Genomic DNA, 24023 nt, shown 5'->3' with positions numbered 1-24023 from the left:
ACAGCGAATCTTGAGTCATTCATCCCCAGGGTGCAAAACACATCCCCAGGGTAGCATATAGACTCAGCTGTGAAGTTTGCCTGTCAATGAAGTCATGGTTGCTCGACAGCCAGCACCTGAGCTCTGAACCATCACTCACTTCAGGCCACATTACCTCACCACCTCTGAGCGATGACACGCGGTGACGGTCTCTGCTGGTCTGAATGCACGCAGGTGCTAGAAATCTGTAGCTCTATGTCTGACTTACATTGTCTGAATATCAGTTTCATATTTCATCTTTGTCCAAATGTTGCGTCATGATCATAGGATCTGAGAGACTGAGCAAGCCTCTGGTCAATTTGTTAATTTTGATGTTTCCCATCTGAAATAATAAGTTCACAAATGTTCCTCTTTGATATCATGATATCATAGTGACTTAACTCTGACCCCTTGACATGGTTAAAATGCAGACACCTACATAGTGGGAGTTACTCTATTTTCTTTTGGTGATAGGGGGGAAGAAAAATTCAAAATACATCGAAAACCTTTCAAATGGCTCCCATGGGAAATTACTACCCTTCTGTTTCTGCACTGAGACAAGCCATTTTCACACAAGTGTCCCCACGCCCCCGTCTTCATGAAGACATACACGCCGTGTGGAGGAGATGCTGTGATGTCCGTCCAGCCTGAGTAATGGTCATTTCAGTGTTGATACAGTTGGGACCACTTTGCCCTGCAGATCCGGGATGTTTATAACACACCATTTATTCATTTGACACCATCTGGGCCCCAGACCAGTGCCAATGCTGGTGATGTGTATGCTCTCCAGAACACTCAAGTTATTTGAACATTCTGTCCAGTGAGCACACAATACTCAAACCAGGCCGTATAGAATCACATTTCTTCTCTAAGTTAAACCTTATTGCTCACCTTTGACACCACTGATGGGAATTGTGGTAACTTTATCATTATATTCTAAAGATATTATACAATACACAAACATAAAGGAACATGTTAACGCTGAGTTACGCTGAATTGCATTGTACATCTTAATCGAGGCGACATAGGCAAACGTAAACAGACATTGACTATCACACAATAAGATCACATTCATCCACCTTCATTTACACATGTACACGAAAGACAGTGACATTCTTTTCTTTTTTAATTAATTATTTGGTTTATTTTTCAGAAAATTGTGAGAGATACGTTCGCTGAGAGACTTCAAGGCACACTGCAAATAAAGAAAACACGTGCAAATTAAGAAACCTGGCTGTAGTTCAATGCTTTGTGAAGTTACTGAAGTCTGCTACTCGTCAGTGATGATGGAACTTCACGAAGCATTGAACTACAGCCAGGTTCATCACTTTTTGGGCCCCCTGGAAGCGTTTCTGTATTTGCATGTGTTGTGAATTTTTGCAGGGCATGTGTCAATGAAGTGGTTTTCTTAATTCGCACGTGTCTGCTCTATTTGCATGTGTTTTCTTTATTTGCAGTGAGTTGACCTCTCTCTGCCAGTGTATTAATCAGCTTTTTGTATAGTTGCTCAACGTGGAGCTGATTTTCTATTCTACTACTGGAACAACTGATTATCTCCACATGTGAATCAATCTACATTCATTTCTTTTGTATTATTAATTGTTTGGGTTATTTTCAGAAAACAGTGAGAGATGCCCAGGCAACAGGCCACACCTCTGAAGCGAATTCGATTTTTAACTTTTAAACTATTACAATAACACAAAAAATAAAATCATACATGTCATATTTTTTTAAAGCAGGAGCCATGAAATGTTTGTCACGTGTGTTGTTAAAGTTATTTGAATGTAAAACTCAGATAAATACTAACGCGATCCTCCAGTGCCCCCTGTCGTTTATTATGGCTTCAGCTTTCAACCAATCACAGACGCGTTTGCTGACGGCGTCTCCGCGCACGGGAAACCATCCCCGCCGCTGATTGGTCGCCTCGCTCGCACTACACAGGGGTCTTGCCAGGGAGCGAGGAGGGAGGGATATTTTAATGGCCGACGGCTGCACTACAAAACGCAAAATGTCCGGATTATCCGCTACGTTTGGACTTTAGTGGCCACTGGTGCGTGTGGGCTGCGTTTCTTTGGTGACACACGTCGCTGCGGGGATATCTCCGGTCCACAGGCGCGTTTCTTTGGGTTGTTTCCACAGCGTTTAACGGACTTTACCCGCTTGATTCGTGCGGCGGGCCTAGCCGGCTGGCTAACAAACAAGCGGACTGTTCGCCTGTCACCGGAGTTTAAAGGTAGGAGTTGTGCGCTTCTGCTCTTTCACGCTCCCCGACGATTACAAACAATAATCAATAAATTCACCTGCACTTTTACGCCACACTTCAAAAAGGGGCATAGTTTCCGAGATTTGACGCCAACAGCTCTGCGGGGCTAGCGTTAGCATAGTTTAGCAGTGTTGAAGCTAACGGCTAAGTTTATGGTAACTTTACAAGCTGCAGCGGGCCTGGGGGAGAGTTTACACACGCAGCTGAGCTAGCTCCCCCCCACGTCGGGGTAATAGTGGCGTAACTACCCAGGTTTAACTTTATTAAAGTTAATCTAAGTGGCCCTAGCTTCCTGTTGTGTTGCGCAGATACGACGAATCATTCCCTTTATTTGCAAAGCTACGCTGCTTGAGCTAACCATGCTAAACATGAGTTGACTCAGAAACTAACGTCAAGTTAAGGAGCCACATTTTGGCCACTTTGATTATGAAAACACTCGTTTTAAAACGTGGTTCAAACGTGACGCTGTATGTATGTATATTCACATTATTTTCAATTTAACTGTCACACCCATGTATATATACACTGGCTGAGCTATATGTTGACGATGTTCTGCCTTCTTTTACAGGGAATATGTAACATAAACTATCCGACATGACATCCAGATTCGGGAAAACATACAACCGCAAGGGAGGGGAGGCCAATTCTAAATTTGAAGAGGTCTTCTCCAATAAGAGGTCCACGCTGACCACGAAATGGGGAGACACCACCTACAAGGCTCAGCTGGGAGCCAAGAGGCCTCTGTTAAAATCTGACGCCTCAGAGCTCCTCAAGAGACCCCGGCTTGAAGACAGTGACAGTGAAGACGACCCATTCGGGTTTGACAGCGACGATGAGTCCAAGACCGTGACCTCTCACAGCCTGCCCCAGTCGAAAGCCAATGAAGGGGATGTGTCCAAGACGACTGCAGTGCAGGGCGGCGGGGCGGCCGCTGTTGTGACTTCTGCACAGGGCTCTGCAAGCTCAGCAGCCACGTTCACAAGTACGTAATCAATGTGTCAACCCAGATAATGTATTCACACTTAATAGTCTGTTTGTTGCATACCTGTGTTTTCATCATTCATTGCTGATAGTATCTGCCTCCCATTTAGTTGCAATGTCAGTTTTTTTTATTTAACCATCTGTTAATGTGTTCTTCTTTCGTAGGCAAGCAAACGCTTGAAGTAAAGGCTGTGAAAAATGCCCAGTCCCGGTTCAAAAGCACACCAGAAAGCAACCAGAAACCTGCATGTGCAGCCTCTTTTTCAAACGCAGTCCCTTCTGATCAGAAATTCTCAGCATCCCAGAGGCCCATCTCTTCCTCTCCCAATGTAGGCACCTACCTTAAACTGTCCAGTGATGCACCAGGTGGTGGCAGAGACTTTCAAATGTCTTCCCCTTATGATGAGCTGCCATCAGAAGAGAGGAGAAGTGCTGAGCTGGAACGACCCACACAGCCTCCACCAGTACCTGTGGACAACATCCCCCCATCCCCGTTCACCCTTAGGGCCTCTAACCCCAAGAAATACCAGCGGCCCAACAAGCTAGACAAAACAGCCTCTGAACCTGCTGAAAACAACGACAAGCCCAGTGAAACTGCGAGTGCCCTAGTCAAACCCAACAGTGTCCTTCCTGCTGGTGCAAGTAGTACTGCTAGTGGTACTAAAACTGCAGCCAAGCCTCCAGGCAGAGGCGGTGGGAGGGTTCGGGATTATACAGTTCTGCACCCTTCCTGTCTATCCGTGTGCAACGTCACCATCCAGGACTCAATTGAGCGAGGTGGCGATGAACTGGTCACTCCAGCTGCCCCTGCTGACATCGGAGACGTGGGCCAGATGAAGAAGAAGTCTGAAGCTCCACCACCCAAAACTAACAGGTAATCTTTTGCATTTCTACGTGTCTCAACCGACTGCATAATGGACATCACAAAGTTGTATTCAAAACCCTTCATATATAGCTTACTTATTTTCTTTAAAATTGTGGGAATGGATGATAGCAGGGTTTTCTTTGCCATTATAACACAGGGAGGTGCCTTTTCAGCCGAAGAGTTGACCGCTTCTTAGCCGCCTGACCTCTCATATCCCAACCCTTTTTTTTTTACAGAGGGTGGGGTTCAGCTCGAAATGTTTTACACACACAGCAGACGGCAGAGCAACGAGGCTTTGTATTTGCTTTGACAGAAGTTTTGGTGTGCTAAAGCTGTCTGTATGTTAAGATTCATGACAGGACTGACACTGACTAATGTCTGTCTACATAATCTTAAAAGCTCATTTGAGGCCAGGAATGTCAAAAATGTAGCATTAATATAATAACAACCAATATAATATTTCGTTTTTATAGTGAGTTTACTGTTGATGTTCTAAAAACAATATTTAGATATATTTTCTTTTACAAATAAATGCTTATAGATTCACATTCCTAGAACCTTGGTGGTTGGAACCAAGACCCCAAACCCTCTGAAAACTCTTGATAATAGGGGACAAACAGCAGTAATACCATCACATTCATTCTTTGACATTCCAGCATTTTTATTCAGTCTGATAAAATGTATATTAATAATTTTTTCAAGCTTTCTGAAATTCTTTGTCCTTGTGAATCATTCAAGATTTTGCATGAATAAAGTATTCAGTTACCAGCACCATGCATACAGAATAAAATGAGCCAGGCACCAATACCGAAGATTACTTTTGTTTTATACTTTATACTGAAACAACTATTAAGACTGAATCATTATACATATTATTTGTTCAGATTCTGAGGTTCACTGCATTGTAGGTATAGTCCTCATTATTGGTGTCTGAGAGGAAACTTTCTTTCTCCAAAGTTATTCTTTTCCTCTTCAGTTAAAAATGGACACAAACTAGTATAATTCAAGTAGAAAGTTTATGTGCAATAATGCAAAACCTTTATTTTTGAGGCTTTTGCTTTATTTGGAGATGTTGCCTTCTCAATTCTAAGTCTTTACTTGATAATAGCTGGAAAGTTGCATACTTTCTTACTGTTTTTCTCAGTCAAGTCAGTTTGAAGTATTACGGTAAAGTTATAGACTTATGCACAAATTGGATAAATCACAGCTAAATAGTAAAATGAGGCTTTAAGTCCTATGACTGAAGCATTGCTCTAAAGTAAGTGGCAGAGGCTGTCACAAATGCATACACTATACCTCCTATACGTGGATATTGATATCATTTTATACAATGCCACTACACCCACCAGTGACTGAATTTATGCAGGGGAGATGTATTTTCTTTTTAAGATGCTGTCTACATGTATGTAGCATTGTTTTATTATAGGTCCATTATCTATTATGTTACGGTGGGTTCTAAACAATAGTGCTGTGTTGTCTTGCAACCGTTATCTGATTTGGAAAACGTATCAGTTCTCTCAGGCATCCAAAAACTTTGGCCGCCTACCTCTGAATCCTGTTTTATTTGTCTACTTTCAACGTGTGTTTTGTTATGCGTGTCCTGCTCCAGTTTCCCCCTTTCTTCCACATGTCTCAGTAAAATAGAACAACAATACAAACACGCAGGAAAAAAACCCTTGCTGTATCTTCACAGGTTCCGACCCACTCAGACAAAGACAAGGAAGACCAAGGCTGAGTCCAAGCTAGAGTTCTTTGGCTTTGAGGACAAAGAGGACCAGGAGGGTGAGGACGGCTCAGATGCCGCCATGGCAGGCAAGAGTAACTACAAGATCAAATACTTCGGCTTCGATGACCTGAGTGAGAGTGACAGTGATGACGAGAGCTCTCAGGCCAAAGAGAAGAAAGCCAAGAAGGCGGCTGCAGCCCTGGCCGCTCTATGCTCCAGTGTGGACAGCCCTCATACCAGTGACTCTCAGGACAGCCAGGCCAGCAGCAACACAGGTGAGCTGGCCTACGTCAAAGGAGATAAAAACAGAATTGGCGATGCTGTGATTGAGATTTGTAGCACAAGTTTTTTTTCTTCTACTGGGAGATTTCAGATTACCCATTTGGTTTCTCCCAACAGATAATTTTGACTATGATGAATCCAGTCCTGGAGGACCTGAGGGGCAGAAAGGACGCTCAGGGAAGCAGGGTGACAAATCCAAGGATGTTGGATTCAAAAAAATCTTCAGTGGACCCAAAAAGGTATATGAGCATGCTAGAAACGTTCTGATGGTCTGCCTGCTTTCAGTCAAAAGTAATTTTTGCCCTTTATTATGCACCAATTCCTTTGAGGAATAATTGCCCCTTAGATATTTTTTTTTATAGCAATTACTCAGTCAGATTGAGCAGGCATGAATCTCTTGACCTATTGAGATTTACTCAGGTTTAACAGGAGTCTGCGATCGATATAACCGGGTCAAGGTGTGTTATCTAACCTGCCTTCACGACCTTCCTTCCGACCAGGGTTGAACTCGGCGTCTGTTATTGATGTTTAAATGACAATTACGTAACAGAATACCCAGCTTGTCTAAAAATAGAGATAATGGGAGAGAGCAGAGAAAAATAGAGCAAGTAGGCGGTAGAACGGCTGAACTGAAACCTAAATTTATTTGGATGTCATTTAGTGTAATCCAACTCTGCGTCAGCAGTAATGTGTGCTAAAACCACTGTTGCATACTTGGGTCTCTGAACACTGATGCCAAGGGATTAATCTGTGACAGCAGTCTCACATGAAAGGGGTGAATGTGTGCTCAGTAGCACGCACTGTATGGTCTTATTATTGAGGGGGATCTGAACATTACAGCTTGTTCAGTCCAATATTTACCCGAATAACTCTGCTTTGATTTGTGCTACATTATGTAATGCCTACATTTGCTCTGTTTGTCTGAATCGTGTTTTGTTGTGGCTTTGGGTTATTTGTGGACTGTCTTCCTAATCCTGTGTGTTTAGTGCTTCTGTCATCAACAAAACTCCAAACATTGTCTTTGTGATATATAATTGAGTTGCACAATGTGTCATTTTCAGGAAATGTTTTGTGTGCTTGGGGACTGTTCTGCTTCACACTTAGGCTGCTGTTGTCTTAGTCTATCACCATGAGTGTACTATGCAATATTTATCTGTTCAGTTGCACTAATTCACAACAATAACATCAGTTTTATGCCAGAATGATTTATAGATTAATATGGACTTGTTACTTTAGTCTTTATTTTTTGTAAGTTGTCAGAAGACTCAAATCTTACGAAAACAAAAGTATCTTTATTCTTTCAAGCGAGGAGCAACATATAGAACGATCACTGCATCTTATAGTTTCATATCTCGGCAACAACACAAAAACCAAAGCCTAAACTTTCTGGAGGTTTCTCTTTGCTTAATTATAAGCAAACTTTTGGAAGCAATTTTAAGATTTATATTTTAACAAATTAAAATGATATAATCATTCATTATACTGTAATTTTTATATTGAGGATAGTATACTCTTTAGATAATTATAGAGCTATGTAAAACGGATTTTAAAGGATGTGAGGGCAATTTCTCTGGGACTTTGATGAGCACATCTTATACACATGACATTTCTGTTCCATAAGTTTCTCATATTTTCAAATCAGTGCTCCAAATTTATTCAATATATCTATGATGGTGCGGTTAAAAAAGTGTGGTGATTTCACACAGAGACCCTTTTACCCTATTGGTGCTTCAGCCTTAGGTGTCAGAAGAGTTTTACCATAATTATGTTTATCTCTTAGTACAATATTTGAATGTACATGAAACAAACATCATGTTGAGCCATTTAACTAATCTTGTCAATTTTTGTCTCAGTCACCTGCTAAGGCCGTGTACAATGCTCGCCACTGGAACCAACCGGAACCTGAGGAGATTCCTGTGCCTCCACTTTCTCGAGCTCAAACTGCTCCAGTAAGATATTATTTTCTTTGTGGTTATATATATATATTATGTTTAGCTGTATTGTGTCTTTTTAGCAAACTAATCACAGGGAATCTTGTCATGAACTTAACTGTTGGCACGGGATAACTATAAATTTGTGCTGACAAGTTTGTTTTCAAATGTATGCATTCAATTTGCACATGAGCAAAGCCAGCAATATTAGTTATGTAAAGCAAATGCTAATAGCTAGTACCATTTGTTTCCAGAATTCCCCATTCTCTACTTTCCACAATACAGAATAATTGTTCTCTTAATAGTCAACACTTGTGTATGAATTACTATAATTAGTCTCTTTCTGTTCACCCGGCACTTTACCAGACAAGTGAACCAAGGTTTACTTATTAATTTTGTGTTGATGTCATTTAATGGAATTATAGTCTTTAGAGACAACTTAATCACAGTCTGGCAACTACGATTTAAAAGTTGTTGTTAACTTTAGACGAACGCATCTGACATCTGTTAACAACACGTATTAAAGACTTGTGTGCTTAGCAGACTGTTCAGCTGAGGTAAATCTTCCAGACATGTCATTAAACAGATTTTGTGGCTTTGGTATGAGCTCCATTTCTCCGCCTCTTTTCCTCCTTAGGCCATTTTATCAAGCAGCAGCAGCAAAGACAGCAACTCCAATAAAGATGACGGCCTATTCAAAGCCCCTCCACCTCCGCCCAAAGTCATTAAGTCAGAGACCCTCCCCACGCGACTCAACCAGGATATTGTCACGGCGCTCAAATGCAGGAAGGAGCACAAGGAGGTGAGTTTTGGGAACATTGTGGTATATTTAGATGTCGTGTGCGGAGAAACCTCTTTTGTGGTTAAATTCTTATTTGTGTTCACCTTTCACTTCATTTGTTTGCATAATGCAAAGAATTAAGCTGCATATTTTAGATTTGCACAAGCTGCTTTTATTATTTAATGCAGTAAAAGCGTAGGATTCATTTGAAGCATGATGTCAAGCCCACTATTGTTTATTTGAACCCCAGTGTGGGCTGGAGGTGGCAGTGAAAACTGTTGCTGTTAATTTAAACTCCCCTACAGCTAGTGTCATTTACAGATGGGCTCACCGGCCGCAGATCAATCTGTTTGCCGTAGGTCCCCCCCGAGGTAAAACGGCTTCAGCTAAGCTGTTACCAAACACTGGGGCTGTCTTAAGATGAGGTCCTCCCTCCTGTGTCATGCTGAGCACACACACAACATGACTGTTGCTATTGGTAAACATACTGAGTCTACTGCTGATCAGGCCCCAACTCCACATGCTGAGCAGACTGATCACGGGTATTAGCACAGTCAGCTATTGATGCTAATGGGACCAGTAGAGAGGAATTTAACAATAGGATTTCTCTCAGTGGGGTTATGTATGTTTGTTTGTGCCTGTTGATTATATCTCCAGACAAATGCACTACTTCCCAATTAACTGTAATTAACCCCATTCCTCCTCCTCCTTCACCAGCTGTACACGGTGGTGCAGCACGTGAAGCACTTCAACGACGTGGTGGAGTTCGGAGAGAACCAAGAGTTCACAGATGACTTTGAGTACCTGGAGACGGGACTGAAGAGCAGTCAGCCACTCAACACAAGATGCCTTAGGTAAGTCAAAATTAGTGCTGCTTTCTTTGTGGCATTTTCACACCAGGGCACTCGGATGCCATAAGTGTCTGACGTTTTTTTCTTCAGGTGGTACATTGTTGATACTGATTTCTACTAGTAAGAAATATCTCACCAAATTGAATAAATACTAGAAGAGTTTGTCTCCTAACAGTATTTAAGATACAACTATTTATAAAGCAATTGGAGGAACAGCCGCTTTAGTTGATCAGATCTTTATAATTTTTGTGCAACTGTCCCTAATTAACGTAAACAGAATGATTACCATGCTATCAGCGGCAGGAGGCAGCAATACAAAGTTATGATTAACTAGATTTTTTTCAGACTTCAGATGCAATATAACATTGACAGGAACAGATTATGATGAAGAATCCTCTTGTGGTGTAATTAGTGTTTTGATTTTTATTATCTCAAAATGACACAAAAAATGATTTCAATGATATATCAAATAAACAAAATAAGGCACTGTACATATACCTATTTTTGCCTTTCTCTTCTCTGTTGAATTGTTGAGAAAGTTGAGGTAATATGCCAAGATAAAATGTGTTTTTCTGTAGAATGACGAAGCCTTTGTATTGTGGAAATTGAATCTGCTCACGAGAGACAACCTTGGCTTCAGAAAGCGCTGCAGGGGATCCAGCCTTGGAATGTTTTTCAGGCTTTAGCTGTGAAGAGAGAACAGGGGGAACATTTTTGACAGGGTAGAAATACACAACAGCCCACGTTGGTGACAGGAATCAGAAATAGTGATGGGGATTTAGAAGTGGGCTGCTCCACATGATTCCATCATTCCGCATAGTTTTTAGACTGAAAAATATTTCACCCACCAGATGTACAAACCTTCATTTATTCCTCCCTCTCTGTCACTGCTGCAGTATAATCAGCCTGGCCACGAGGTGTGCCATGCCCGGTTTCAGGATGCACCTGCGAGCCAGAGGGAAAGTGGCTACGGTTTTCAATATGATCAGTGATGCACCGCAACACCCGGTCAGTAAAACTCTTTTCTGTGACCTGCTCTTCCAGTTAAACTTAGTCTCCCTGAAAAACGTCAGCATTGTTTCTGTTATGTTTTTCAAGGTTTTTAATAATTACTGCTGTTGTTGTTTACTGTGTGATAGACTGATAGATAGGCACATTGTCTGACCTCAGTATGTGCTGCACCACTTTGTTAAAGTCTGTCTCTGTCGTTCCACCAGAATCTTGGTCTGTGCACAGCTTCCCTGATGTATATTCTGAGTCGGGATCGTCTTAACATGGATCTGGACAGGGCGTGTCTGGAGCTAATGATCAAGCTGCTGGAGATGGACCACGACTACTCAGGTCACCACGATCAGCTCACAGAGAAGGAGGTTGCCAAGGTCAAGGAGAAGATCAGGAAGTTGTGTGAGACTGTGCACAATAAGCATCTCGACCTGGAAAACATAACGGTGTGTTGTCCTTTGCAGCTCATAAGAAAAAGCTTAACCTCTGGATGTAAACTATTCACTTTCTCAGATTTTTTTTTTCTAAATGGTTCCAAAAGTAGAATTCCAAAAAAAGAGGTAATTGCAAAGATACAGTAAATGTAATGCAATGTTGTTTTTTCTTTCGTAGACTGGCCACCTTGCCATGGAGACGCTGCTCTCTCTTACCTCGAAGAGAGCTGGGGATTGGTTCAAAGAAGAGCTGCGGCTACTGGGAGGTTTGGATCATATTGTAGACAAAGGTAGGTGTTTGAGATGCAATGTTAAAACCAGTGTATATGTGCAAATGTGTTTTCCAAGATTGAGTGTCAAAGCTGTTGACTTTCAAGTGGCTGCCAGCATGTGTAATAGTCGTGTGTGTTGTGTCGCTGCAGTTAAAGAGTGCGTGCAGAACCTGAGCCAAGAGGACGACAAGGAGAACCTCGTCGCGTCTTTATGGGGGGCTGAGAGGTGTCTGAGAGTGCTTGAAAGTGTAAGTACTGCTGGTTTAATCTGTCAAACTGGGTTCTCCATTGCTCCAAAGTCTTATAAGAGTGAGACTCAAGGACATGAGTAATTGAGCACTGAGAGCCTTGAATTGGCTGGTAACTTTTATTTTTCACTGGTGAAAGGCTGTTTAAAAAGCTGATTGTCTCTTATCAACTGTATCTCACTTAAAATGTCATCGATCAAAAGTCTGAGGCAAACACGTGTCTCCCCATACTTTTGTATTCTTGACTCGTTTTCAAACATGTCAATATTCTTTCTCCGGTATTGATTATATTTCCCTTTCATCCTCTGCCGACAGGTGACAGTTCAGAACCCAGAAAACCAGGGTTACTTGATTGCCTACAAAGACTCGCAGCTCATTGTCTCCTCTGCAAGGTGAGCACTACCAGATACAGCTCGGGGCTGTTATTGACTGGACACAGACGCATAATGAGGCACTTTCTATTTCAGTTCAGTCAGGTTACCTTTGTGCTTTTTGTTTCACTATTGTACCCCTCGTATTCCACTGTGTCCTTATGGAGCGTTTGCAATTACTGAGACCTGTTAAATAAAACATAACACCTTATGAAGCAAAGGAATAATTAGTGTAGAATTGACTGTAGGTAAAAGAAAATTAAATTAATTATTAAGTAATTTGTTACGGTTGGAGTCCATAAAGATTTCCAAGTTGTGTTAATGGGCATTATAGGTCAAATTAGATCTTATCTTTAACCACTGATTAAACTTTGATTAATATTGCAGTAGTGGGGTTGATGCACAAAAGCCGACAGAACCTCCCCCCTCCTTCACCCTTGTGCTTGTTTTCTTGAAAACATCTGTCATTTCTGCTTTTTAATTCCTCTCAACAATTTTGTATTACTTTTTAGAGCTCTGCGGTACTGTGAGGATATGATCCAGCGCTACAGCAGGGCATTAAACAACAGCTCCCTGTCATCGTCGGGTGCAACGCTGCCCCACTGCAGCTTCAGTAACGTCGGCAAGGCGGTGGAGGACTGTATGAGGGCTGTCATTGGAGTGCTGCTCAACCTCACCCATGACAATGGTATTCTCATTTACAACCTTACATTGTTTCCACTTGCTCTTATTTTGTTTGTGTGTGTTAGATTTTGCCTGAAATTCCTGGAGTGTAACAACCAGTAAATAATTGAGCAATGATGGAGCCTATCAGCTGTTGCCTGGCAAAGAATGAGCCTCTGGGGACAATGGCAAATATTCTGGGGCTTCCGGTGTAGACGGTGGATATACAGGCCAAGACTCTGTCTTCCATTTGCGGAGACTGTTTACAGTCTGATGAGTTTAAACGAGTTGAACGTTTGTCCACACAAAACACAAACCAGTACTTTTTGTAGGTGTTTTTGGTCCAGAAGAACTTTTGGCTAATCTCTATTAACAGCTATTATCAAATGAATACAGATAGATTAAACAGCAGATGGCCGATGCATTACAGTCAGTATGTTCCGCCTCTTTGTCTCTCCACATGGACTGGTTACCTGCGGGCAAGCAAAGCCTGCTCCAACTTGATTGGTCAAACTATAAATGCAAAGCAGAAGGCTTCCTGCTGCGAAATCTTCTCCCTCGCCAACTGGTTCTAGCTGTTAATAATTAAAAATGATGCCTTATAGTTTCTTTGAATGCATACATTTTCATAGTATTACAACATCTAAAGTCTTATTAATGTCATGTAATCATGGAGCCTTTAATTATATTACTCGGACCTAGTTGGTTTACCTATATTTTACCATGAAATGTAATATTCAGGGGCCTGACAGGGGATACTGATGGTTAATATCTGCATTAGGTAATAATGATGTTATTCTTGTTTTCAGAGTGGGGCAGCACTAAAACAGGTGAGCAGGAACTACTCATTGTCACTGCTCTGAATTGCGTCGTCCGAGTCCCACGTTACATCCCCCAGGAGCAGCGCTTTGATATACGAGTACTGGTAAGTACAACGTTTTTGAACATAACAAAACAACACTGCATTATTGTTGAAACGATGCTCTGCTAACCTGTATTAGCTTTGAGTATGTTTGTGCCCGCGTATGTCTTATTTGTGTATTCTGTTTTGTTTACCAGGGACTGGGTCTACTTATAAACCTTGTGGAGTACAGCTCCAGAAACCGCCACTGCCTGGTGGACATGGAGTACATTGTGGACGACACCTGTGTGGAAGACAGCCTGATGCTACCTGCTGACCCAACGCAATCAGACACAGCAGCAGAGTCGACGACGCCGAGCACAGCTGAGTCTCAGGGAGACGAGGCTGAGGAGCCCAGCCCCTTCGGTGCTCTAGCTGCTCTTGTGAAAGTAGGTTTTCTGCCAGGACTCTTCAATAAGTATCACAGCAGTCATTGTGATCTGTTTTAGTCTTGGCTTCAGGAGAGAGTTTCATGATTTCTTTTGAAGTAAGGATGTGAGCAGCAACAGCAAGTGATGAGCAGCCCTGAGGAAAAATCAGTGTAGTGTTTAAACAGGTGATCCAGTGTGATGGTTCAGACACTTTTCTGTCAACTGATTAATATGAAGGATGCTATACTGCTGTATCATCAAATACATTTTCTCAGTGCAGACGATCCCTCAGTGTTTGTTTGGAGTTGATATTTGTTTATTTCTCTAATTCCTAGCACTTCCTGGAGAGAGAGCGCGCCGCCATCCTGGCTGAAGCCAAGACTGACGACTTGATCAGTGAGGCACCCAAGCCAGCACCGGACAAAAGCGGAGAGTGGAAGGAGACGTCGGGAGAGATCCAGTGGGTGGCATCCGAGACCGTCGAGACCAACGACAGCGAACCCGAGAAGAAAGAGGAGGAGGATGAAGAGTTGGACCTAAATAAAGGTGGGTGTTGAAGTTATGTCTTGCGTGATACCTCTCACTTCTCATCCAGAAGGCCTCACTTCTTAACACACTGAATCCTGATAAGGGAGAAACATAAAACTGCTCACAGGATGTTTCCAGCCAATGTTTGTTTCTATTCAGCGGCTCCTGCTATGAGTCTGAAACCCTCCTCTCCAAAACAGCAGTGTGTGTGCCTGTAATAGTGAAGCTGTTTCTTTCTCGCTTGTTTTTGTTGTAGCTCTGCAGCATGCAGGCAAGCATATGGAGGACAGCATCGCTGCCTCCTACACCGCTCTGCTGCTGGGCTGTCTGTGCCAGGGCAGCCAGGTGAGTAAATCACACACGATCGCAAACATACATGATACGACTGGAGATTGTTTCATACTCGAAAATATTCATATCATCATACCACCCACCTCTCTGTCCCTCCCAGGTAAACGTGACTACTGTGAGAAAGCATCTACCTAAAGGGGATTTCTCCATCATGACAGAAATGCTGAAGAAATTCTTGAGTTTCATGAACCTCACTGTGAGTATGACTGTCAAGAGATGCTGTGTCATCAGCGCTGCATAATAATGTCGACACTGTTGAGATTAATTATAGTGTAAGGGTCTGCGAGCATGTAGAAACTGAACAGGAGATGGTTGAGCAGCAAGCAATCATCAGATCTATCCCCGAAAAGATAAGCTATAAATTTCAGGTGATAAAAATACTTCTTCTCCGGGGAGGTATTTTTTTGTAAACGCCTTGAGGTGTTGATGCAATTCTCAGCTCCAGGCACATTTTTATTGAAGTTAACAAAAGCCATTTAATTGGGCCCATTGAGCAGATTTCTTGTGCAGTGGTGTGGCTGGGATCAAATAAACACTTTTGATGACCAGTGTTTCTGCAAAATTCCGCATTCCCCTCTAAACTTGAAATAATTGCAGCTTTTGCACTATGGACCTCCTTTCTGAGAAAAGACTAGAATATAGATAAAAGGGAGGCTTTTATTTCCGTTGATCTCGTTAACAAAGAGAGTTTGAAAATGCATAAGGTCTGAATTGGTTGTCGAGCCGATAGATGTGACCAACATATATTCAAAAGCTCTCTTGATTTTTACATCTAAAATGTCTGAGCTGCTCAGAAATCACTTGCACTCTACTGGCACTTTGCTTTTATACAAGGCTGTGGCAGTAATACGCCGCCATTATAATACAAAATGTCATCATTAAATCATCAGTTCAATGTGATTCGTGTGCACCCAAGCTGCATAACTGTTCACAACAAGTAGTAATGTGAAGGATAATTACAAAATATTTCAAGCATTAACATGAAACTGAACAGTTACAGATGTGTGCATTTAGCCTCAGTCTCATTCTGTCAGAAAGGAAGATGTGAACCATCGATTTCTTTTCTCGCAAACAAAATCTAAAAATCCGCACAGTATCACATGTTGTCACCCTCACACTCCTGTTGTTGGTTTTCTTATTTTCTACACAGTGTGCAATGGGCTCCACGGGACAGAAGTCCATCTCGCGGGTCATTGACTACCTGGAGAACTGTTAACAGACAGCCGGTCAGCGGACTCACTCTCCGACTGCACATTAAAGGGATCCCAGGCTGTCCTGTTGCCCCCCCCTCGCCTGACAGGAGCAACAACAGGTCATTGGAGTCTCAGCAGCATTCCCACGACTTCACCCGTTCTGCCAGTGTTGTGATCACACTGAATTCTCACCGCTTACGGCGCACTCTGACGTGCATTCTCATCACACACACACACACACACACACACACACACACAAAGGTTTCACTTCCTCTCTGAACCAAAGCCCTGCGTAACCGACAGTCGGTCATGCAGATTCCTTCCGTTCCGCTCAACTAATGCCGCAGTTAGAGTCAGATAAACTTGAAAAGGTTCAGGACTCACCCTCAGGTAACTGGGAATCAGGCTTCTGAATACTCCGTGGAATGTCAGACGTCAAGAAGAACTCGGAGCAGACGACGTCTCGAAACGTCCCCTCCGACGTTCAAGTCTCAATTCTCAGTCGCTTAGCAGGAGTTTGAACCTCTGAATCAAATTTTATGGATCATTACATTTTAATCTCTGCTTATCCATGTTGAAGCCAAGGGTGAAATCATTGATTAGCATGAAAAACAATCATTTTCATGGATGTTAGGACGACGTCTCCATTTGTTAACCTGTGTGGAATGGTTCCGAATGCATACATCCATTTTACCTACGTGTTTGCAGTTGGTTTGAATGTTGAAGGGAAAGAATATTTTCAAGCTTTGATTTTTTTTAATTTTTTTTTTTTATATCTTCTCATTGTGCCCATTAATTTTGTAAACTGTGTGAGTTAGCAAATCTGATCGGTGTTCGCTGATGTGTTTTTAGATGTTTTCTTTTTCCCTTAAGGGCATATTATTATTTCTTTCACCCAAATTGTGAATCACTTTGAAAGAAATCAGATCTGCCGTGACATGTCAGCTCGGATAGGAGGTTCTTTATTTCACCGATAATGGCGTCTAGAAATTACACTCTTATAAATTTTCTTTTTACCTTTCCTGTTTAGACTGTTTGAATTTCAATTAATTCAACAGGATGTATTTAACCTCACGAGTATAACAGACAGGATGAATTTCTCTGAAGAAATTGACAGTTGTGCTTCCTTTTGAATGAAGTTAATATTTTCTAAACGTATTTAATTTAAAGCTTTCTCCTCCTCCTCCTGTAAATTGAAATCTACCTTGTGAAATGCCATTCATGTCTAAACTTTCACTCGTTTTTATTATAATTTTACCCAATGTGACACAGCTCAGTGGTTGGAAAGAAAACAGATTTATCCGAAACATGAAATTTCAACTAAACCATGTTGCTTTTATTGAAATTGGCAAATTCATGTACATCAATGTGTGTGTGTGGGGGGGTTTCCTGATGTGATGGTTTAAATTTTCTGTCCAGCCACATGTAGCTTGATGTTTTTTTAATCGCATTGTATCATGTGTCTGCATTAAGACGACACACATTAAGCTCCCACTTATTTATTCTCATGTGTCGTCATGTTACCTGTGATGATGCACCTGAACCTTTCTGAAATGCCTCCGTCTTGTACTGCTCACATGTACGATCACTGATTTGAATGACAGCCATACCTGTGTACGCAGATTAGGTTTCTCTGGTTTGTAGGGCTACAGCGAACACAGCCGTGTACCTGTTTTATTACTTTGCAAATTCTGGTCTGAATGTAAATACGACTGTACATAGTGGTTAATGGACATTTAAAAATGCTTAGACTACTTTTTTCCCTGGAGCTGATATTTTTATTTTATACAATATTTCTGAGTTGTCATTTGGAAAAACAAAAAATCGCAGGATGAGAAAAAAAAAATAGTTTGTACTGTTTCAAGGACCTTTGTCTTTGGTTAAATGTAAATAGTTGTATCTCAAAATGAAAAAGAAGTTGCTACTTTCAATATACTCCCTGTGTTTTCTTCCTTGAATTGTTTTGGAGCACCAGGAATCCTTTTTTCATTTCCAGAGCTATGGGAGGTGAACACTACCAAACCCAAGTGATATTTATTATACTTTTGGTTTTTGTGCGTGTAGCAGGAGCTGAATGCTTAACTTTGTATTCTAGCTGTGTGTACGTGTACAGTTTTTATCCCTGACACACTGGCTGAGGTGAGAGTCCAAAGCGTGGCCGGTGTATTTAACGGCACTCAGCGGTGACACTTTTTTGACACGGCTCCTCAGCTTGACTGACTGTTGCATAATGGAAACAAAAGATTCTTGTTGCGGCCGCTATCCCAGAGTGCATTTGTCGTCATGCATTTAAAGGAGGCGGCAGCACGATTAGTGTAGGGTGCACATATAGCGTCTGATTATGTCTTGTTGCCTGATGTACAAACATGGATTTAAATTCCAAACAGCAGGAGTCGTGTATGTAGATGACAGACACCTCTGCCTTTCATGCACACCTATACATTATACATGGCAGTTCTCGCATTGCCGTCAAAGGCAGCGAGAGACCCCCCCCCCCCTTTGATGATCAGTGGCAGGGGGGGGTAGATGAGAGTAAACACGAGCAGGAGAAAAAGCAGCGTTTCCATAGGTTAATGAGATTGATAGGATGTCCTCCACTGAGAGAGGAGTGTGAGAAATGGATGAGAAGCACGGGGGGGATTAACGTTCCCCACCTGTCAATCAGCAGCCTCTCAGTGAAGCTGCTCAGCCTTAGGCGGAGAACTATAGCTGCATTTTACAGCTTCCCCAGCCTCCGTGCTTTCATCTCGCTCCGTCTCTGGCTGCATTTTACTTTTCCCCCGGCCTCCCCTCATTTGTCCCCGCAGTCTCACCTCTCCTCTGTGCAGACGCTGCTTCTCTTTTTCACACAACAACACGGCCTCTGTGGTGTTGTTGAGATTTACTCCAGCAAAATGGACCTTTTAGCTCCACGTGACTGCGTCTGTTGTTCTGTCACACACACTTGTTTGTTGTGAATGGAACGATGGTGTGATTGGTCCACAGCTGCATTTAGGACTGTGTGTTTTATTTTCATCCTCCTGCTGTTTCCTCTGAAGGTAAAAAAAGAAAAGGCCTAAATGCCACTAGGTGGTGTGAGCACTCAGCCTCTGACCACTGTGAAGTGCACACATCTACACAGGTTTTTGTGCACCGCCACACAAACACAAGTATCTCCTCATCAGTGGTGTTGCCTACTGATTCCCCCTCAAGGTCTAACAACTCTGCTGCCTTTAGAGAGATGAACACCCTCGTCTTGCTGATGCAGCCGCATGCCTCGGAGAATGGTGAAACATTTATGAATAAGCTCAATAGTTACTTTGCTGACCATAAACGCCTGGATTCAGTAAATTTAAAAATCGAATGGACACGCTGGTGGAAGTGGTTTACCACCTGTGCTCCAAGATATGAAACGCAGACGGGAACATGCAGAAGTGTTTGTGCCTTAAATCTACCAGCTCCCAGTGCTTTTTTTTATTCATATCACATCTTTTACAATATTTGTTGGAGCAATGTATTTCCTCAAGAATACACATTGTTGGAAGATGAAATTAAACATTAAGCCACAGAGGAAATCTGTGTTTACACAGCGCTAAAGTAAATGGTGAGTAACAGCAGCATAAGAACTAGAATCTGCACCAAATTCCTCACACTCAGAGAAATGACAGTCCCCTGAATATAATATTAATTATTCCCTGGGAAATCAGTGAAAATTTCAAAAAATGCCAGATCTCACAGTTTCAAAGAAAGTGAAACAACTTCCTGAATCCGCTGCCTGATCCGGATCCTTTCTTAGAAAATTACAAACTTTCCCTTCCTGCCTGTTGCTCTCATCTGTTAATCTAATTGCTCAGGTTGGATTCAGTCACTGTCTCAGAAAGATCAGAACGTTTTCCATGAAAATGACTCGTGAGTCCTAATGTCACAACTCAGGGTTGGTCAAGTCAAGATTAAAAGTTGGCCACATCCTTCAAGAATAGCTTTTGCAAATTTCCCCTGGACTAATAAACGGTTATTTTAATTTCACAGTTTTAAATTCAGTTCAAATCAAAACACAACAAATCAATGCAATTTACACTGTAAAGTTGAGACCATACAATAATATAGAGAAACCACTTGGCCACTGTGGAGAGAAACAAATGTGGAGAAACCTCTCAGGACTCGGGGTGGACGACCTTCTGCTTTCATGTTCGCTCGCTCTTCTGGTATTTGCATGTTACAAAGTTCCAAGTCAGATATCGGAGCTTTAAGAGAAAAAAAAGGTGCTTTATAATTACAACTTTTAAGTTGGCATGAGCGTTGTTTACAACTCATAACTGATATCATACGAATGTAGCAGCATAAGCCTCAAACTGAGGTTCTGTACTTCCAATGTGTCAGAAACGGGTTTTATGTGACGTTTTTGTTTTGTAAATCAAGCTTAGTGGATTCCTACACAACCCGGGCTCAGTTGTTTTTTTTTCTTTGCAAATTTTACTGAACCAGGATGAAAGTGTGTTTTCCAGGGTCTGTCTGTCTTGGTGCGGATTTGCTGCTATCTAAGGTAAAAGAATACTCATCATGCAGCCTGTCTTCTTAGTGTTATTAGCTTATTGGATTATTATAACCTCTGCTAAGGAGGTTATGTTTTTACCCCCGTCTGTTCGTGTGTTGGTTTGTTTATATGTTTCTCGGCGGGATTACGCAAAAACTGCAGAGTGGGTTTGCACGAAACTCGGGATGGAACATCACGGGCCAAGAAAGAACATGTTTACCAGAGAATAATTCATGGATATTGAAAATCGGTTATATTAAGACGTCTGATATGTGTGTGTTGTGCACTTCGGTGCAGCTTTTTTGAATATGAGAGGACTGTTGGGCCTTGGTGGAGGTAGAAGCTTCTACTGAGAGCTATTCTACTTACTGATGCATGAACGTGTGTGAGCAGTACTTCAAATTCTAGCTGCTAACGCTGGAGCTAATTAGGCAAATACACTGTTGTGTTGTGTTTATAATGTCCAGTGTGTGTGTGTAATTGTTTTTACGAGCTAATTACATCTTAATCTGCAAAAAACAAACCGTGAAGCTCAACATGCAACAGTTGCCTCTGACGTGTAGTGAAATAGATCTGATCCGTACTTACAACGTCTTTAGTATTTATTTAAAAACATCGACCCCGGTGTTTCCCCTTGAACTCTTCAATTTGTACGTCGAGACAGATTAAGTCAGAGACTAAACTGAATATATTATCGCAGAACTGCAGGGGAACCTACACGCAGCTCATGGCGTCGCACTTTCAACCCAGAGAGGAACTTTGCACTTGACCGGGCTGCCGGGTTCAGCCAGAGAGTCGGCGCCCACTGACTTGTGCACAAGCCGTGGATTGGTTTTTGCTTTCACCACAAAGAATTTATTCAAACAGTTTTGTCCGCCCGGTGCTGCTGCAGCACGCTGGGCTCTGCGGCCGGAACAGATGCTCTCACCGGCGTCTTGTTTACCCACACACACACACACACATGCACACATTTGCAGGTGGACACACAGGGTCAGCCAGGCGTGACAAAAAAACACACACAGGCCTGCGAACGCCTCACATTCAAAGCAAAGGCACAGCAGTAGGTGCATGTCCATCACAGCAAAGGGCGTAAAAACACACACTGGGCACAAACACACTGACAGAACAATGTACACACACCCCTCTCTGCTCTGACACGTCGGGGGGAGCTCCTCTTGTTTAATCTCACCCCTTAAATCATTGAGTAGCAGTACGCAGAGACTCACCAGCTCATCTGTATTCCTGGGTGTGCGTGACCTGCACTCTAACGGATGGGCTTTGTCCACAGGCGAGCCAGATGAGGAGCAGAGCTGAGTGCTAGTAATACTACCCCACACGCTGCCTCTCGCTATTCTCCTCCTCCAGGCTCTCCTCGGCCTCCTCTCGGTCTGTGGCAGCAGCGTGGAGGCTGATGAGTGTTGTGCGGGGTCTGTTGTTTGTGTGTGTTTATGTCTGTCCATCTCTGTGTGTGCATAAGGGCTGGAAGCTGTGTGTGTGTGTGTGTGTGTGTGTGTTTGTGCGACAGGGAGCAGGAGGTTGTTCATTTGAGACGGATGTCATCGCATGGTCTTTCACCTGCTCCTGATTGGAAGTTCTTGGTTCGACTGCAAGAAGATTGTTTCATTTCAATTCATTGCACAAATCGCTGACACACACACACATGCACACTGCACACACACATGCACATGCCCACACAGTCACAAATCAGCAGCTGCATAAGGATGCGGCTCTGATTTCTTTACTGTTTCTGCGTTTCCTTTCTGCACAGCTGCCTCTGAGGCTGGTTGCTGTGAGAGGAGGCTAAGTGTGTGGGCTGGGTTGTGAGAGCGTAGTGAGGAGCTCAGGGACACACGCTCATTCACGGCATCTGTGCCTGCGTGTCGACCCTGAGATCACGAGAGAGATGGAGGGAAATGTGTCCGACACAAGGTATTAATAGCTGTAAACAAGACATGTAAACATCCCTCCTGCTGTGTGAACTTTTAACTGTGACATGCTGCAGAAACTGGAGCTCACTGAGCTCTGCGTTTGGTCTTAATATGAAGGCTGATTATGGAGACATGCAGGGAAGTTAGAAAGATGAAAAAGTTTTAATCAGGCAGTTTCTTATATTAGATATCAGCATCTCAGAGGTAATGTAGATTACTAACTATCCAATGTGCCTGTACTTAGAAAGTATCCTCCATCCGTTTATTATCCATACAAGATAGAAGGACATACGACCATTCACGCTCACATTCACACCAACAGTCAATTTAGTCTCCAATTAACCACACCCCGAATCGGCACGTCTCTGGACTGTAGGAGGAAGCTGGAGTATTTGGAGAAATAGACACAGGGAGAACGTGCAAACTTCAAACAGAAAGACCCCTGGGATTCGAACCAGGAACCTTCTTCCTCTGAGGCCACAGTGCTAAAAAGCAACCTACCATGTCATGTTTAGCCAATTTTTACACATGTATTTTGGTGGTAGTTGTCAGACATAGTGAGTTTATGTAACTTTAAAGCTAAGGAACGGGAAACACAGTGAGTGTCCAAACATGTTGAGCGTCAATTCTAATGTGAATACGTTTAACCAGCTATGGTGTTAAGATTGATTGGCACAGAGTTGTGTAGCGGGATATCTTTTTAATAGGTTTTTAAATCAAAATATCGAATTATTACTATTAGTAGTAGTAGTATTACATTAAGTAAGTTTTGTGTATACGTGTGCGTTGGCTGGTTTTTGCTGCTGGAGACGTGTGTGATTAACTTCTCCTGTGAAGCCTTTCAGGGCACGGCAGCCCAACTAGTGAAGACCCCCCCGTGGCTTCTGAAAAACCAACGGAAACACCAGCAGCTGAAGCCTCTAAATGGAGTTTGAAGAGCCACTCTTTTTTTTTTTCTTCCTCTCCCCTGATCGAATGGCCCCTGTGATGCTTCCCCCAGAGGCTGGCGTTCAGCAAGGCTCGACGTTTAAAGCATCGCTGAGAGACGACAAGGCGAAAAGGCGCTTTTGATACTGAAGCTGCATCGGCTCAGTGGTTCCTTTTAATTGTATTATAAATTAGCAGCAGTTATATCTCCCAGATGTTATTACCCTTACAGCCAGATATCTCACTAAAGGTGCACATACATAGAAAAAACAAAAGCTGCGTCAGACAATGCCGATCCAATTGGCTTTTTCTTTTCTTTTTTTTTGGCAGACCTGAAAGGCTTAGTATTTGCATTATCTTGCATAATTGAATCTCTGAGTAATTTGGAAGGAATTAATATTAATCCTCTGCTGTGTCTCCCTGTGAGGCTGCAGCACCTGGAGTTACAGAGCGATGGACTGCGGAGAACACGCCGGTCTCCTCTTCAAGTAAAAACATCCACCATCACAGGGAAAACGTGGATAAATGATGCTTTGCAAGGTTTGACTTCACAGCTCGGGAGGTGCAATAAAAAAACACAACTTTACACCGTTCCTCAAATCCACAGCAATTTTTCTTTCCTG

At 42.5% G+C, this 24023-nt stretch overlaps 1 protein-coding gene across 1 annotated transcript; it reads left to right on the top strand.

Moving 5' to 3' along the window:
* Positions 1-1968: 1968 nt before the first annotated feature.
* On the top strand, positions 1969-17967 carry wapla (WAPL cohesin release factor a). The gene is made up of 20 exons (XM_035172587.2): positions 1969-2251; positions 2850-3263; positions 3428-4136; positions 5821-6128; positions 6253-6374; positions 7989-8084; positions 8704-8868; positions 9565-9701; positions 10595-10706; positions 10916-11146; positions 11313-11424; positions 11557-11654; positions 11970-12046; positions 12538-12713; positions 13498-13613; positions 13748-13978; positions 14296-14506; positions 14745-14833; positions 14940-15035; positions 15990-17967. Exons 2-20 carry the CDS (start codon positions 2876-2878, stop codon positions 16053-16055), a joined length of 3540 nt encoding a protein of 1179 aa, XP_035028478.1. The 5' UTR covers positions 1969-2251; positions 2850-2875; the 3' UTR covers positions 16056-17967.
* The last annotated feature ends 6056 nt before the right edge of the window (positions 17968-24023 follow it).

The sequence above is a fragment of the Hippoglossus stenolepis genome, chromosome 12, assembly GCF_022539355.2.
Source record: "Hippoglossus stenolepis isolate QCI-W04-F060 chromosome 12, HSTE1.2, whole genome shotgun sequence".
NCBI lineage: Eukaryota > Metazoa > Chordata > Actinopteri > Pleuronectiformes > Pleuronectidae > Hippoglossus > Hippoglossus stenolepis.
This window is presented reverse-complemented; position numbering and strand designations above follow the sequence as displayed.

What these genes read in the sequence shown, in the direction of transcription:
- wapla (XM_035172587.2), top strand. Translation starts at nt 2,876, where the DNA reads ATGACATCCAGATTCGGGAAAACATACAACCGCAAGGGAGGGGAGGCC. An exon ending in GTGATGCACCGCAACACCCG is followed by an intron (nt 10,707 to 10,915) that starts GTCAGTAAAACT and finishes TCGTTCCACCAG; the next exon opens with AATCTTGGTCTGTGCACAGC. An exon ending in GTCTGTGCCAGGGCAGCCAG is followed by an intron (nt 14,834 to 14,939) that starts GTGAGTAAATCA and finishes TGTCCCTCCCAG; the next exon opens with GTAAACGTGACTACTGTGAG.